This window comes from Artibeus jamaicensis, unplaced genomic scaffold, assembly GCF_021234435.1.
Source record: "Artibeus jamaicensis isolate MK-2021 breed Jamaican fruit bat unplaced genomic scaffold, CSHL_Jam_final contig_452, whole genome shotgun sequence".
Lineage (NCBI taxonomy): Eukaryota > Metazoa > Chordata > Mammalia > Chiroptera > Phyllostomidae > Artibeus > Artibeus jamaicensis.
Genome location: NW_026521837.1, coordinates 9,067,190 through 9,085,711, shown reverse-complemented (window position 1 = coordinate 9,085,711; position 18,522 = coordinate 9,067,190). Strand labels below are relative to the sequence as shown.

The window sequence follows — 18,522 nt, the reverse complement described above, 5'->3', positions numbered from 1 at the left end:
GTAACAATGCTGAAAATACTGGTACAAAACAGCTTTAAGATGATATTTCCAAAAAATATCCCTCCTTTAAAAATTGAATTGTTTAATCCAGGTTTTCTTTTTTGAATGTTTCAGCTTTAAAAAAGGTTTTTCAAGAAAATACTAGTGTTTAAAACATCTCTTAAAATGTCTATTAAATGACAGATTTTCTTAAGTACATTATTTTTTACAAAGCATAATTCAAAAGTCTATCTTCCAGGAAAACAAATCTATAAACTCCGGAAGTCTAAATCAAAAACATTATTTGTGATACATAGTTCTTCCATATTCCGGGGAAAAAATCCTTGACCATTTTATCATGCTAACTTATTTACAGAATTCAAATACTCTAGCAACATATATCAACTTTCAAGACAAATAAAACTGAATCCCACAACTAATAATTATAATTTCATGTTTTTCTATCATGTCTTAAAAATTGCCCAGCCCAAAATGTATATCTGCATAAATGTTATAGCTTCTAAACTATAGTGGAAATTTTAGATAGCAGTTTATTTAAGCCAAGCAAATTGTAGTGTGTATCATTCTCTTCTGGCAGAATTACAAACACACAAAGAAAGAAAACATTTGGCAAACATTTTTCTTGATGCACATGTGTCTTTCTTTAGAATTACAAGTATAACATATGCACTAGATTCTATACTTTTGTGAATTCTGATCAAAGTTGGAAAATAGATCTATATTTAGTAGTTAAAGCTAGGGGAGGAGTCTGATGACTTTCACCCAAAGCACAGAGCTCAAATATATTTTGTACTAGGAGATGCATTTCACATATTTAAGCAGGTCAGTCAGATGCCATGCTCAAAACTGTTATCCCAATTTTCCTTTATTCCTTTCATTTGCACACACTGATGGATTCTGCCTATCAGAGAATGTAAGTAAAACAGATCATGCAGTAGATATGACAAGTTTCAATTTGCATGGGCAATGCCCTAATGTGGAGACTTTTATGAGCTTTTATCTTTGTATAAGAGAACTGCAGCCATTATTCCTACTGGTTGTAACTTATTTATATTTTTTGTTTGTTTGTTTTATTTATTTACTTCTATAGCTGCATCCAGCTCTGGTTGTAGTTAACCATAAAGAAATTATTTAGATTTATTGATCAATCTCACGTGCACTTAAGTGTAAAACATAATAGACCTTATTTGTTGAGGAGAAATATTTACCATCAAATGAGTTTTCAATACTCCTGTTAGGGATGTATTTCTAAAATCAAATTGCCAAAGTTCACATTTTTAACTTTTTCTCCCATATCTAGATGACTGTATAGTCAGAATATTGTGTAAGAGGCTACCTAGAAACTGACTTTCTGTTCCTCAATTCATCGTGTATGGGTTGATGTATATAGGGTGAAGTTGAATATACATAAAAATAATTGAACATTTTAAAAATACAAGGAAAGTGAAGTAAAATAATTTTCTTAGAATGTTTCATGCATAAAACTTCTAAAAATATTCTGATATTGCCATGATCCAAAGAGAAAGTGTGTCAACTTAATGCATCATCTGACCAGCTGTAGCCATTACCACCTCACTGCACTATGTCTTGGATCTTCAATGTCAATAACAAAAGGTAAAAACAACATTCTTTGAAGATCGGAGCTGACCTTCTTTATTCAGCTAGCAATTACTCAGTCTAAAATCCTTTGTGAGCTAGTGTGAACTAAACACTTAGAGGTCAAATAGTCTTTCCTCCTTTATTGTATGGTGAGATAAGCTTGAATGTATGTAACAGAGACACGGAGGTATCTCTAGGTTACATGCAAGCAAATTTTGTTCTTCAAATGCATACACCACCAAACAGAAGACTTTAAAATCCCTCTTCTCTTCACCTTCTATCAACTATGTCATTTAAAATTCTTTACAATTTCTTCATCTACTTGTTCCTCACATCTATTTTCACAGTAACACCATTCAGTGAGTAGAGTGCTCTTTGATATTACTTTCTGGAACTTCAATGGATATCAGTGAATGATAAAGACAAAATAAATTATGAGCTGTATAAACCTGCAAGATGTCCCCACTTACTATACATATACATATAATAAAGTCTTCAAGGCTATTAAACCTATTTCAACTAACATGCTTGGACCCTTCTTCTAAAAAAAGTGCACAATTCTTTGTAAAAAAAAAGTAGTAAGGAGTACATGACAATTTAAATGATCTATGAACGAGAAACACTGACCATATTTATCCTACCCAGAGCCAGGAATAGGGTGATTTAATTACCCATCCTGTTGGCCCAGAGTCTGCAGTTCAGTGGTGTGTAAATTGTGATGGAGGAAAACATTCTTTCTGCTGTACATGTGTAAAGAGATTGGTCCCCTTGGCGGCTGTCCGAACCTGCCTGTGAAGGTCGAATGCTGTCGAGCCACGGCCACCTGGTCCTTTGGTTTCTCTGAGAAGGTGGCCAGCCCTTCGGTCTTAACTATTGGCTTCAGAGAGTTCTGCCCAGCTGTGGCCCTTAAGTTCTGGGCAACCTCTGAAGTGAGGGTTTCGTAAGTTCCTCTTGAGTGTTTGATGACTTCCGCTAGCTCCTTGTCCTTCAAGAAACTACTTAAACATAGACTTGATAGTTGACAGGCCTTGCTTTTGTGGGGGCTTGTCTGGTCAGCTGATGAGTATTTAAAACGGTCCTCGGTGGGTGTATGCATTGCTCTTCTGTCCCTTGTGCTGAGACTTTGGCTCACAATTCGGTTTCGATATGTAGCCTGTAATAAGGACACATAAAGAAATTATGTTTGTTTTTTTTTAAAGTTTCTTTTTTTTATTAAATTTTATTTAGTTACTTTTCAAGTACATTTTTTTTTAATCTATTTCTCCCATCCCCCCCCCCACCCGGTCTTCCCCCTCCCTCCCATTCCCCCCCCCCAGTCCTCAAGAAATTATGTTTTAAAAATATATTCTTAGTATATATATAGATTGCAGAGTGATATTTTGACATTTTGTGTGCAAACCCCTATATTTTCAACCAGCTTCAAAAAAATCAATGGAATTCTCCATTAGATTAAATTTATCAGTGCAGTATTACTACCAATAATGCTTAAATGGTTAAGTTACTCTAAAAGATGCTGTTTTATGGATTTTATTTAGAGTAATTTTAGGTATAACAAAATCCAGAGGAAGGTACAGAGATTTCCTGTACACCCCACGTGTAGCCTCCATCAGAGTGGCGCTTCTTTTTTTTTTTTTTACCAAGGATGAACCTACATTGACATGTCATGATCACGAAATCCATATTTACATTAGGGTTCACTGTCGGTTCACTGTTCAACATTCTCTAGGTACACAATTATAATGGCATTTATGCATTATTAGAATATGTATTTATTCATTATTAGAATAAATTATTAGAATAAATATATTCATTATTAGAATAAATAGTATTTTTACTGTCCTGAAAATGTCTGCTGTGCTCTGCCTATTCATCTCTCCCCTACTCCTCCTACCCTGGCAACCACTTAGACTCACCACCTTCATAATTTTATCTTTTCCGAATGTTGTATATTTGGAATTGTACAGTATGCAGTCTTTTCAGATTGGCTGCTTTCACTTAGCAATATGCTTTTACATTTCTTCCAGGTCTTCTCATGGCCTGCTAGCTCCTTTCTTTTTATCATTTAACTAAAAATCATTTTGAAATTTATCAAATTTCCTAAATTTGAATTCTATAGGTTTATCTGAGAATACAGATAATTTTAATAGGTAATGAACATCAATATATGAGTCTGTTAAATTTGTGTTAGATTTAATACACTACATTTACTTAAGTAAATGTGCAGAGAGTTTTAGAATGACCGATATCATTATTTATATGGGCAAAGTGGTAACCTAGAAATTTAAGGAACTACAAACAATGTCACAACAATGACCTAAGGAAAACAATAGAACACCTGAGGGGAATTTCAGCTTTTATTTTATTTAGGCTTTTGGATGCATTTTATTAAACCAAGTCAGGTACACAAGTACACTGCATCTTCTTTCTCACAATAAGTTTATACACTAATAATAGAAACAAAACATAGCTCATTGATTCATGCTGCGGAGAAGCAAAGATTACAAGCTGGCAGCAGAATTCCTCTTGAAGAGAACACTGTCTTGGCTTAGAAAAATGCACTGAGCTAGAAACTGATCAGCTGTCTTACTGCTTTGCTGGCAAAAGCGTAGGACTTATTGTTGATACTAAGGAGGAGGAAAAAAGGGAAGAGAGAGAGAAAAGGGAGCAGAGTAGAATATGTAACATTCTAAAGTAGCCAATGAAAATTTCTGTATGCTTGACATCTAATGGTATACTTTCAATTTCTTCTCTTTCCATAGTTCCTTAGAAAATCATTTTTGCAAACCTGATCTCCATGTTGAGCCCCAATTTCCTTATCATCACTATAATGGACTAATATTGCTAATTTGACATAAAACAAAACCAAAAACACAAACATGATTTTGACTCTGAAACCTACTCTTCCCCAGGTAGCCTCCTCCACAATAAATGGCAGCATTATCAAGCCAGCACCTGGAAATGACCTTTGCCTTCTTTCTGTTCTTCATCCCCCTTTAAATCAGGTCCTTGCTCATGTACTGGAAATATGCAACCTTTGAGTTGTCCGTCCTCTTCTCTTATCTCCACTCTAGCTCCTGACCCAATTCTCAGACACACAGCAAGCATTTAAAAACAAATATTTGCGGAGTAAAGTTTATCTGCTTGAGATATTAATATATACTCTTTATTGAGTATGCATTATATGCCAAGCATTCTTTAAATGATATAACATATTTAACCCTCCCAAGAGTCTTTTGAAGTAGCTTCTGTTATCATTATGCAGACTGGAAATCTGGAACACAGTGAGTTTGTACCCTTGTAGCCTACAGCTAGTATAGGGTAGACAGTCTGCTTGATAACCACAAGATCTTTCTGCCTCCCTGTATTTCTATGAGAATATTTCTGAAATGTATCACTTTTTTCTAAAATAATTACATATAGAACAATCTTGTAATTTAAATTGAGGCCTCGAGATTATTGAGAAGTAATCTTGAGATTACTGAGAAATAAGGTTATTATTATTAATGGAGGCCTACTGAGATGAATCTCTCTGCTTTTCTGCAAAACTAAGGTCGGTAAGGGAATACCCTTGGGATGTCCGTCTACTCAGTTATGTCAGATTGAGGTATTTTACCAATCATGTCCAGTCTTCCTTTTTTAAAAATTGTCTTGATTTTTAAATGGTCGTTCTCATTTTTATTATGTGCCTACTCAATTTCCAACTTGCCACTTTAACTCTTCAGTAGATCTGGAGTAGAGGTAATCAGAATGGTTATTTGGTGTATAAAAGAAACATTGCGTGACTTATAGCAGACATTTCAGGGACTTTTGTGGGAGAAAAATGAATAAAATGTTTTGATGCAAGTTTAATTTTTTCAGGAACTTTTCTATCTTACTTCTTCTGGACTCTTTTCTAATGCTCCAGGTATTTGGACTTAACTTAGAAATGTAAGCTTTTATTGTCTCTTCATCTTTGTCACTATACTTCTGTAAGAAATTTACCTAAATATTGAATCAGTTACTGACAGAATCCAAAGCAACACTGTGCTAAATGTCTGCATCCAAATGTTGGATGCATCATGGTTGCTATTTGTGAAATACTGCGAGAAAGAAATCGTTTCGGGACAAATGAGACATTAGTAAATTCATCACGATACTTATCAGTGGTAATCTTTTTCTTTTGTATTTCTGTAGATGCTGCCTCACAAAGTAGAGGAGGTGGGTGGATATTACTTCCATTACATTGCTTTTGGAAAAACAACCATTATGTTCTTTATGTGGCCATTTTAACTCTCCTGGGAAATTACACTAAATTGAATATACAGTTTTAATAAAGGTAAATAAGGGGATCCAATGACTCAACCCACAGACTCAATACTCCTTCTCTGACATAGTATCTGATACCTACAAGGTATATGAGGAACTAACTCTCAATTTAAAAAAATGCATATTTAATTTACCCATTCCTGTTTGTTTGGCATAGATTGATTTTGACATCTTAGACTACCACCCCCCTTTTTTTTAGTTCTTTATGATGTTCACCATTAAGTCCAGGGGTCATCATGTATGTGGGAGACTGGGTAGCACAGGGGTGACAAAAATTTGGGGATAGATATATATGGATTAATTTATTTATTTGATAAATAACTATTGACTACTACTGAGGGCAAAGCACTGCACTTCATGTTGGGAAACAGTGATGTTCATAACAAAACTAGCTCCTGCCTTCAGACAGCTTAAAGTCTGATGGGAGAATCAACCAGGGTCAGACACTTCCCAGCTAGGTCAGCACAGTAAGTTTCTTAACTGATTTTAAGTTGCCAATTTCCTCCTCTGTGACAGGAAAATTTATATTCGTACCTGGATGGCATACAGGATTATTAAGATTTGAAAAATTTCTATCTATAAAGTGCCTAAAGTTATACCTGGATGTAGTTATCCAATTAATAATGGCAGCAATAAAATAAAGTGGCCAATAAACCAAGAAATTACTTTGGTAGGTGAATATTTCATCCTTTAGAAGCTAAACCACTTTGAATACTTCTACCTAGATTTTTAAAAAGCATAGTAATTTCCTCCAGAATATTTAAATAATTTTACATCTATTGTTGTAGTTTGGTTCCTCAAAATAGACTGAGACAAATATTTGAATCAACAAACACATCATTTCTTGGAGTGTATTCTCAAGCCAACACCTGTGAGGAACAAAGAAAGCAGGGCCTGGCAAAGGGAGAATTTATAAAGTGTATGTAACCTCAGTGAGCAGGCTTGTTATTGTTATTATTATTACTTTTCTGTAGAGGAAAATTCTTGGGAAGGAACCTAGCTTCAATGCTATCAGCTGCCAATTTTCAGCAACTGGGAAAATGAATGCTTTAGTTGTGAAAGTGTGTGTTTGTGTGTGGGAAAAGGTGTGCATCTGAGGTGGAAGGAGAACCAGGAAGTACAAAACAGCATCCACTATACTTATTACCCTACTTGTATATTTAATATATTATAGGACAGTTTGGCACAGTGGCAAGAACATTGAACCTTGAGCCAAACAGTCTAATCTTGACTGTGCTCCTATCAAATGGTATGGCCTTGGATAAATAAATTAATCTTTGCAAAGGGTAATAGCTCTTTCTTTGTCTCTGCTGCATAGAATTCCATTGTGTATATGTACCACAATTTTTTGATCCATTCATTTACTGATGGGCACCTAGGTTGCTTCCAGCTCTTGGCTATTGTAAATTGTGCTGCTATGAACATTGTGGTGCATAGGTTCTTTGATATTGATGTTTTAGGATTCTTAGGATATAATCCTAGCAGTGGAATTGCTGGATCAAAAGGCAGGTTGGTTTTTATTTTTCTGAGAAATTTCCATACTGTTTTCCATAATGGTTGTACCAGTCTGCAATCCCACCAACATTATGCTGAGTGAAATAGGCCAGGTGTTGAAGACAAGTACCATATGATCTCACCTTTAACAGGAAGCTAAACAACAAAACAAACAAGCAAGCAGAATAAAAACAAAGACACTGAAATAGAGAACAAGGGGACAGTGACCAGAGGGGAGAGGGAAGGGAATTTAAGGGGAAAAAAAGGGGAGGGATTTGGAGGAACAAATAGGAAGGACACAGGGATGAGAACTAAGGAGGGTGGAATGGGAGGGAGGTGGGGAGCACGGGGCGGGGGGGGATGGGATGGGAGAAACAGACAAAAAACTGTACTTGAAAAATAACTAAATAAAATTTTTAAAATGCTGCAATTTTTCAAAAAAAATAAATTAATTAATCTTTGTGGGCTTCTTTTTCCGAGCCAATTGAAATGATTAGGAGATACTGATGGAATGCTAATATTTCTTTAATCCCCTTCCAGTTCTAAAATTTTATATTTAAAGATACATATTTTATTCTACATACTGTATATTTGATTCAAAGTGTAAAAATATATTTTGGCACATACATATCTGTATTTGTTTGCCCTAGCCCAGAGGGAAATAAATGATGTCAATTAGCAGCATGACAAGAAAATTAATTCCTTCAAAAGCTCTTGGGATCGCATCCCCAGAGGGAATTTTCCATGCTTATGCCTAGCTACATCTTTCTCAAAACTGGAAGTAAACTTCCCCAAACTCATAATTATGCTAGGTTTTAGACGACTTAGTTTCCAGAGAGCTACTTTATTCCCTGTCACTAGAGCTCATAGTAGAGGGTGAATAGGTGGCGTATTTAGTAATTAATCAGTCAACTGTAATGTTCATAAAAAAAGACTTAACAAAAATATAAAACTAATTAATCAGTGATAGAAATATCACTACATTCTCCCATTAATTCTATCATCACATAATCCTGCCTATATTAAAATTGAGCTGTGAACAATATTATTAAATATTAATATTTTATTATATTGATAATGGTCAAGATATCATCAGGCAACAACTTCCTGTGATATTTTCTTGTGTTTATTAGAACTTAGCACATGATTATTTAATTTAATTTTTAAATATGTATTTCCCCTAAATGTTCTTCACTTAACAGAGAATAGTAGTTTTGCTCTTAGAATTATTCCTAAAAGAATAAAAACACTTTTAAAAATTCCCAAGAGCTAGCTAAAAAAAACAGTTCGGATTAGAAAAATGGCTAACGTTACATAGTATTTAAAAACATAAAGATTACTGAGAATATCAACATTATAATTTGAATTCAAATAAAAGATAAATAGGCACTTATGTTAAAGTGAGCTGGTATGACTGGTCATAGTTCCTGCAGCAGGAGAAGCTAAGTAATAACTCCTAAGTGATAATTCCCACTGAGACACATGCCTCCTGAATAAATCCATGGCTTCCTACTAAGGACCCCTCTATATCAAGTAAGATGCGCAGTGCAGAATACTGTATATTTTATCTTCAAGGCTGGAAACTTTGACTCCTATGCATTTCCACACCCAAGCCATGTTTCCAATTAAAACACATGTTTCATGTAGGCAGGAACTTTGTTTTGTTTAACACTGAATCTGCCGCCCCTAACAGTACCTGCACTTTACCAGGCCTTCTGTGAGAGTCGATCCTTCCAGAAAAGACTCTCCTACATAAGTCCTTTTCTTACTGACAGAGTTTATTTAATATGGAATTAGCTTCCCTTGATATTTTTCTTTCACTGATGCATTGATTATTTTGATCTCTACAAATTATGGTATCACCTGGATCTTAGACTACCAAGCACTGGACGTGTATAGTTTGCTTCTTTTCTTGAAGGCAGTGGGGAATGACTTTTCCCACAGGACATGTTACTTTTCAGGGATGTTTTTGTAGTTTGAACTCTTTTTTTAGTTTACTTTCCCCAATAAGGAAAGAAGGTTTATTATAACTACGAGATATGCCTTGGAGGATATAACAAACCTTTCATAACTACCAAACAATGTGATATATATCTATAGCATTAGATACCAAAGCCACTGAAAAAAAATTTTAAAGTACATTTTATAAATACCGTGGAGAATGAATTGAAACAGTTATGCTGGAGTAGCAGTTTAAAAATTATTGTGTTTTCTTCCCATTACCATGTAACCCACTTATACCTCCCACCCTCTGCAATCACCACATTGTTGTCCGTTTGTCCTTTTTCCTCTTTCCTTGATCCCTCTCTCCCCTTCCCCCTTAGCTGCCATTCTGCTCTCTACCTATCAGTTTGTCTCTGTTTAGCTTGTTAGTTCAGTTTGTTCATTAAATTCCACATGTAAGTGAAACATATAGTACTTGTCTAGCTTATTTCTCTGAGCATAATGTTCTCCAGGTCCATCCATGCTGTTGCAGATGGTACTAACCATCAAAGAAATGCAAATTAAAATCACAATGGATGTCACCTTATACCTTTCAGAGTAACTATCATCAATAAATCAACAAACAAGTGCTGGTGAGGCTGTGGAGAAAGGGGAAAGCTTTTGCACTCTTGGTAGGAATGCAGACTGGTGTAGCCACTGTGGAGATAGCAGTATGAAGATACCTCAAAAAATTAAAAATGCCCTGGCTGTTGTGGCTCAGTAGATTGAGGGCCAGCTTACAAACCAAAGGGTTTCGGGTTGGATTCCCAGTCAGGGCACATGTCTGGGTTTCTGCCATGTCCCCAGCATGGGGTGTGGTAGAGGAAACACACATTGATTTTTCTTCCCCTCTCTTTCTCCCTTCCTCTCACCTCTCTAAAAATAAATAAAATCATTATTTAGAAAAATTAAAAATGGAACTGCCTCATGACCCATGATTCCACTTCTGGGAATATATCTGAAGGAACCCAAAACACTAATTTTAAGGAACATAAGCACCCCTATGCTCACTGCCATGGTATTTACAATCACCAAGATATGGAAGCAGCCAAGGGTTCATCGGTCGATTAGTGGATAAAACAACTATGGACATTTACACAGTGGAATACTATTCAGCCATAAAAAAGCAACAGTTCTTAATAATCTATCTTCTTGCCATGTGACAACATGATGTAGAGACAAACTTCTTGGGCCAAAACTAGACATAGAAAGATAATCCCATTAAACTATATTTAATTCAACTCCTATATCTTTCATTTATACTAGCAATTTAGATTTAGAAATGCAAACAAAGTGATAAGAATCTTCTCTAATTTATAAAAAATAAAATGTTGGGTGTTTTAGAAAAACAAATAACATGTTACTTACAATACAGACTCAACAAATATCTGTGACACCCAGACCCATTTGACACTGGCCTGGACAAAGAGTACCTGGGTGTGTCACATCATTAGTGCAGAAAATAAATGCTGAAGGCACCAGCTTAGGGGGTACAATAAGTAAATGACAGAATGAGCTCTATAATGCCTATATTAAATATAATACATAAACACATAAAACTAAAGGCAGAATAATAAAAACTTTAAATACTGCAAAGTCAAGAAGCCATCTCTATGGCTGTTAAATATGATTATATATAAGAAAAGTAGTAAGAATAAAGGCACATGCAAATAATATTACTAGGGTATTAAAATCTATAAGTAAGCCTTAACTATATTTTATGGTGGTAAAATTGGTATATAACACACACATTTTATGTGTATAATATTGTAATTACACATCTCTATATACTACCAAAAATGATCAGCACCAGAAGTCTAGTTATCATCCATCACTATAAAATTGATCCCCTTTACTCATTTTACTCAGCCCCATCTTCCTTTCTCCTACATTTTCTGTAACTATGAGTTTTTGTTTTGTTGTTTCATGTGTGTTTTTTTTAGATTTCTACATATGAGTGAAACTATATAGCATTTGTCTTTCTCAATCTGACTTCACTTAGCATAATACCCTCAAGATCCACCCATGTTGTTATAAATGGCAAGATTTCATTTGTTTTTATGGCTGAGTAGTATTACGTGTGTGTATAAATATAAAATAAGGTCTGTTCAGAAGGTTTCCAACAATGTAATATGAAAATTGGAGTCATTTATTGAGGAAGACACAAGAAACATTGTTCATGGGGCAGTGACACTTCTATCCCCTTCAAAGTAACACCTTGGGACCTCACACAGTTCTCCCAGTGTCTCTTCCACTGTACAAACACTCTGCAAAATTCTTTGTGGGAATTGCCATCAGCTGCCCCATCATTTTTTCTGAAACTCATCAACAGTCTTAAATTTCTTCCCTTTCAAAGGTAATTTTAGTTTTGGGAAATCCAGAAGTTGCACGGCACCAAACCTGGGTTACAAAGGGGCTGAGTCACCAAGGTAATTTGATGTTTTGCCAAAAAACTTCTTCATGAGACAAGATGTGTGGCATGAGTGGGAACATTGTCATGATGAAGCTGCCAATCACCAGTTGCCCATAGCTGTGGCCATTTTCATTGTATTGCATCTCTCAACTCACAAAGAACATTGAGGTAGTACTCCTTCCTTATTAGCTATTTGTCCTGGAGAAGAATACTTGTGATGGACAATACCGTCCCAATCAAAAAACACAGTCACCATGGTTTTAATCTTGCTATGATGTTGCCGTGCAATCTTAGAGCCTGGATAACCAGGTGACTTCCATTGGGACAATTGGGCCTTCATTTCCAGATCATAGCCACAGACCCACAATTCATCTCCAGTTATGACCTACTTGAGGAAATCTGGTTCACCGGAAGCATGGTGTTCCTTCTGCTCTGATAGCAGAAGCCATGGTAAAGATTTTGCCATGATGTGTTTTATGCCAAGATCCTGCATCAAAATCTTGGAAAAAGTAGTTTTTGGAATCCCCAGATCAGCTTCTAGTTCTCACACTGTCAGTCGTTGATCTTTGTGTATTGCAGCCCACACACATTCAACATTCTCAGGTGTTCTGTTTGCTGCAGGCCTCCTAGAATGTGGATCACTTTCAACAGATTCTCAAACATTTTTGAAGTGTTTGAGCCACACTTTTATTTGCACTGCACTCATTGCATCATCCCTGAAAGCCTTCTGAATCATCTGAATAGTTTCTGCAATAGTTTTTGCATTCAAGCTGAACACAAAATTTGATGCAGATTCATTGCTCTCTTGCTCTGTCATTTTGAATACAATGGCCACACAGTACACATATTCACGCAATGGTGTTTACTGCCCCTACCAACTAGCAGAGTGAAATCATCGCCTTTCACACATTCTTATTACAGTCCACTCTCCTTGGTTGCCAGGTTGCATCAATGGCAAGCAAACCATTCTCATATTAATAATGGCTGTGCTTTCTTTTGGACAGACCTCATTGTGTGTGTGTGTGTGTGTACACCCAATTCATGTAATATATGTGACATACATACATCTATATGTCATATACATGTGATAGATATATCAGTAGATACTTAGGTTGTTTCCAAATTTTGGCCATTGTAAATAATGATACTATGAACACAGGGGTGCATATATCTTTTGGAATTAGTGTTTTCATATTCTTTTGATAAGTACCCATGAGTGGAATAGCTGGATCATATGGTGTTTTTATTTTTAATTTTCCATTGTGGCTGTACTGATTTATATTCCTACCAGTGGTGTACAATAGTTCCTTTTGATCTACATCTTATCCAACGCTTGTTATTTATTTGTATTTAAAAAAATTCTTTAGTTATTTTTCAAGTACAGTTTTCTGTTTATTTCTCCAATTCCAGCCCACCCCTCCCTTATGCACCCCACCTCCCTCCCATTTCCACCCCCCTTAGCTATCGTCCCTGTGTCCTTTATACTTTTTCCTCTAAATCCCTTCCATTTTACCCCTTAAATCCCCTCCTCTCTCCCCTCTGGTCATTGTCCCCCTTGTTCTCTATTTCAGTGTATTTGCCCTTGTTTTGGCAAGTGCCCTTGCGTGTCTGTTTTGTTGTTTAGCTTCCTGTTAAAGGTGAGATCATATGGTATTTGTCTTTCAACCCCTGGCTTATTTCACTATTTGTCTTTTTTATAATAGCCATTCTAACAGGACTAAGGTGATAATTCTTTATGGTTTTTATCAGCATTTTTCTAGTAATTAGTGACATTACACAGCTTTTCACATGTCTGTTGGCCGTCTGTGTGTCTCCTTTGGAAAAATTCCTGTCTCTGCTTTCCTTTTAAATCATGTTGTTTGTTTCTTGACAACTGAGTTATCTGAATTCTTTAATATTAACTCCTTAAAAATATATGATTTGCAAATCACATGTTATTGCAAAGAAGGAAAATCTTTCCCTTTTGAGTATGGTTTTCTTTGCTGTGTCGTCACTCTTTAGTTAGACTTATGAGGAGGGACCCAAAAAACCTGGAATTCTCTTGTGGAGGGCAAGCCCCTGTAGTAAGAGCTTTGCCCACTAGGTAAGTGTTCTGGAAACCCATCTGTGTCAGTGGGCCAGTTAGCATAACTGTGAGAGGATGCATTTGGTTCACTGAATTTCTTCCGAAGACTCTTTAAAAATGTTTGCCTGTTTCATGATGGGTGATTTACAAGCACAAATGCCCATACCACACTGAGTTTTCAGAGGTTTTTGACCAAAAATGGCATGATCCCTGTGCCCCACCCTCTCTATTCACCCAGTCTCGCTATGAGTGACTTTTCTTTGTTCCCTGGATGAAAAAATGTCCTCAAAGGAAAATGTTTTGCTGATATGGAAGAGATGAAACAGAAAATGGGAGAGGCACTAAAAAGCATCAAAATTGATGAGTTCAAAAACTGTTTTGAGCAGTGGAAAAAACCTCCTGATGGGTGTATAGCATCAAATGGAGAGGACTTTGAAGGTGACGAAACTTTAAATATGTAAGGCTAAATATACAACTTTATAATAAATTCTGGTTTTGGGGTCCCCAAAGTAGTTCTATTTTTTGTTTGTTTCCTTTGCCTTTGGAATCATATCAACAAAACACTGATAAGGCAAATTTCAAGGAGATTATCACCGGTGTTTTTCTCTAGGAGTTTTAAGGAATCAAGTCTTACATTTAAGTATTATATTAATAGGGGTTTAATTTTTGTGTATGGTGTACTTTTATTCTTTTTCATGTGGCTGTCCAGTTTTCCCAAACATAATTTTTAAAAGAGACTATCTGTTCCCCATTTTATGTTCTTGGCTGTTTATTGTAAATTAATTGTACATATGGGGGTGAGTTTATTTCTAGGCTCTCAATTCTGTTACATTGATATATGTCTGTTTTTATGCTAATACCATACTATTTTTATCACTATCACTTTGTAGAGTAGTTTGAAACCAGAGAGCTGAATGCCTTCAGCTTTGTTCTTTTTTTATCAAGATTATCTTTGATTTTTTGTTGTTCTACCCACTTTTTATAATTAGTTGTTCTAGTCCTATAAAAAATCAAATATAATTCATGACACCATTGAAGTCCTAGAGGAGAACATTGGCAAGAAAATCTCAGATATTCCACACAGCAGAATTTTTACCGATATGTCCCCTAGAGCAAGGAATATAAAGGAAAGAATAAACAAATGGGATCTCATCAAAATAAAAAGCTTCTGCATGGCTAAAGAAAACAGTATTAAATTAAAAACACAACCAACTGTATGGGAAAACATATTTGCCAATAATACCTCAGACAAAGGTTTAATCTCCAAAATATACAAAGAACTTACACGACTCCACTCTAAGAAGACAACTAACACAATTAAAAAATGGGAAAAGGACTTGAACAGACGCTTCTCCGAAGAGGACATACAGAATATCCAGAGACACATGAAGAGATGCTCAATATCGTTAGCTATCAGAGAGATGCAAATTAAAACCACAATGAGATACCACTTTACACCAGTCGGGATGGCTATCATAAACAAAGCAACAAACAACAAATGTTGGAGAGGGTGTAGGGAAAAGGGGACCTTAGTTCACTGTTGGTGGGATTGGAGACTGGTACAACCATTATGGAAAACAGTATGGAAATTTCTCAGAAAAATAAAAATCGACCTGCCTTTTGACCCAGCAATTCCACTGCTAGGATTATATCCTAAGAATCCTAAAACATCAATATCAAAGGACCTATGCACCACAATGTTCATAGCAGCACAATTTACAATAGCCAAGAGTTGGAAGCAACCTAGGTGCCCATCAGTAAATGAATGGATCAAAAAATTGTGGTCCCACACAATTCTATTCTGTGTGTGGTCCACACAATGGAATTCTATGCAGCAGAGAGAAAGAAGGAGCTACTACCCTTTGCAACAACATGGATGGAACTGGAAAGCATTATGCTGAGTGAAATAGGCCAGGTGTTGAAAGACAAGTACCATATGAGCTCACCTTTAACAGGAAGCTAAACAACAAAACAAACAAGCAAGCAGAATAAAAAGCAAGACACTGAAATAGAGAACAAGGGGACAGTGACCAGAGAGGAGAGGGAAGGGAATTTAAGGGGGAAAAGAGAAGGGATTTGGAGGAATAAGTATGAAGGACACAGGGACAAGGACTGGTGGGGAGGAAATGGGAGGGAGGTGGGGAGCAGGGGGGGGGCTGGGATGGGAGAAATAGACAAAAAACTGTACTTGAAAAATAACTAAATAAAATTTTAAAAAATCATTGGAAATTTGGTGGGGATTGTATTGATTCTGTAGATTGCTTTGGATAGTAAGTACATTTTAATAATAATAATTCTGCCAACTACTATTCCATTATGAAATCCATTTTTCTTTATGCATTCTTATTTTCTTTCTATGCCTCAGCTGAGCATTGTGGCCTAACTATAAGGCTTCCCTAAATTAGTTAGAAGTCACCAATGTTAGAAGTGACAAATTGAGTGTGTCTAAAAAGAGAAAGGCCACATACAGAAATTGCTATTTCTTTAAAAAATAATTTACAGATGTTAGTAAAGCAAATTTAAGCTTTTATAATGTTTAAGTTATTTTGGAAACATGCAATGCTCGCTATTGGCCAGACACTCTCCTGGGCCCTTCCAATGATTACTTTTAAAATATTAGCTTATTTATTAAACCATACAATGTACTAAAAACATCAGAAGCATTTATAAATATACATCTTGATCAACAAGAGCAATACAAACCACATACAGTATGGTACATAAAAATCTAAGGGTTTCTTCCCACAGAATAATCAAGGAAGCGTTAGGGTTCCAATATGTTTAATTAGGCAGCACTTCATTCAGTACTCTAACAGAGGACTTAAAAAATAACTTTCCAGCACAGACAGGAATTGGAGGAATATTAAAGGAGTGTCATGAACTATTTAAAAAGCAAATGCCCCTTTTTATTTTTTGCTACTTAATATATTGGTGTAAAGTAAATTGGTAGACTTGAAATGTGCCTTTCTCAATGATAGCTATTTAAGTGTCAGTATAAACTAGAACTACATTTATTAAAAATTACAGACTGTCCTTTTCCTGTCATCAGTGAGGAACAGGATTTCTAAAGAAGTTACAAATACCAGGACATGTCTCTGTGGATTTTGGCGCATTACTGCATCTGTTTGTATCCTTAGATATGGAATCTGTTTTCAGTGATAAAGAAGAATTTTGCTAAAGGTCTAAAAAACACTCTACCACAGAGAGATTCTATACAGAAGTAGTTACTGCTTAGCAAGCAGGAAGCCTTGTATTAAGTTCAAATAAGAATCAAAAAGAAACAGTTGGGCAGACAAGACCTACTGAATATTATTTTAGATTTCACAAATCACCAGGAGGAAATTGTATGAAATTAAATTATTTCTTCTGGCTCAACATCACTCCAAAATTCTTTAGGGGATTCTACATCCTTCTGGTGGGCATTCGGAATTCAGCTAGGGTTAGAGAACTCGCACAAGAAAATCAAGGTGAGTGTTAACAAGGTCCACTGAAAGGCGAAGTTCCCAAGAGAGAAAAGCATGTCTCTCTCTTCCCAAGAAAAGTCAAATATATAAGTCTTCCCATAAGCCATTGGCATATACTGGACTATTCTAATTATAACTAGAGTAAATGAACTCTGGACAGGATAAATCCTGAGGAACAGTAATGAGATGTCTTTAAAACTTGTATGTGTGTGTGTGTGCGCATGTGTGTGTGTTGTAACCCACTCCATGTGAATAATTCTTAGTTAAAAGGTGATTTAAATGAGAATTTTAGCCAATTACTGCTTGTAATAGACGTATTGGTATAAAATTAAGCACTCCAAGCAAAAGAAGCTGTGCACCCCAGTGTTCATAGCAGCACAATTTACAATAGCCAAGTGCTGGAATTCACCCAGGTGCCTATCAGTAAATGAGTGGACCAAAAAAAAGTATGGTACATTTACACAATGGAATACTATGAAGCAGAGAGAACGAAAGAGCTTCTACCCTTTGCATGGATGTAACTGGAGGTCATTATGCTGAGAAATAAGTCAGGTGGTGAGGGACAAATACCATATGATCTCACCTTTAACTGGCATAATCAACAAAAGAATAAATCAAAGAAAATATAACCAGAGCCATTGAAATTAAGAACAATTTAACAATAGCCAGAGGGGGACGGGGGAGTGGCAAGGGGAAGAAGGGTTTTCAGGAACTACATAAAGGACACATTGACAAAACCAAGGGGAAGAGTGGAAGCAAAGGAGGGAGGTGAGTTTGGCTGGGGTTAGGGGAGTGGTGGGGGGAAAATGCAGATAACTCTTATTGAACAACAATAAAATATTTTTTTAAAATTTAAGAACTCAATTCATAAGAAAACTCTGCAAGTACAATCCTATACAATTCATATTCCAGAATAATAAATATCATTTCTAAATAAAAAGGATAAGCGAGGGCTTAAGCTAAATTTATATGCCTGAGGGAAATGAGAAGAAAATAATTCTTATGTGTTTACACAATAATAGACAATTACTACAGTGACAACATGAAAAATGAGTCTTTTGTCTAGACACCCAGATTCCCAGTACCAAGCACATATTAGATGATGCAATGTTTCTTGAATAAAAGCAATATTCAACAATACTCACAAAAATTCTTATATTCACATACCATCTTTTGTGTGAGTTATTTAAAGTCTTTAT

General features: G+C 35.8%; 1 protein-coding gene across 4 annotated transcripts in view; it reads right to left on the bottom strand.

Moving 5' to 3' along the window:
- Positions 1–261: 261 nt before the first annotated feature.
- Positions 262–18,522, bottom strand: part of CCSER1 (coiled-coil serine rich protein 1) — a 1,291,789-nt gene continuing 1,273,528 nt past the window's right edge. For 3 of the 4 annotated variants that reach the window (XM_053666405.1, XM_053666406.1, XM_053666407.1), the window contains exon 11: positions 262–2,752. In XM_053666405.1, coding sequence (XP_053522380.1) covers positions 2,267–2,752 — 486 coding nt within the window. In that variant the 3' untranslated portion in view covers positions 262–2,266. The remainder of the gene's footprint in view (positions 2,753–18,522) is intronic. The other variant, XM_053666408.1, reaches the window with a different exon arrangement.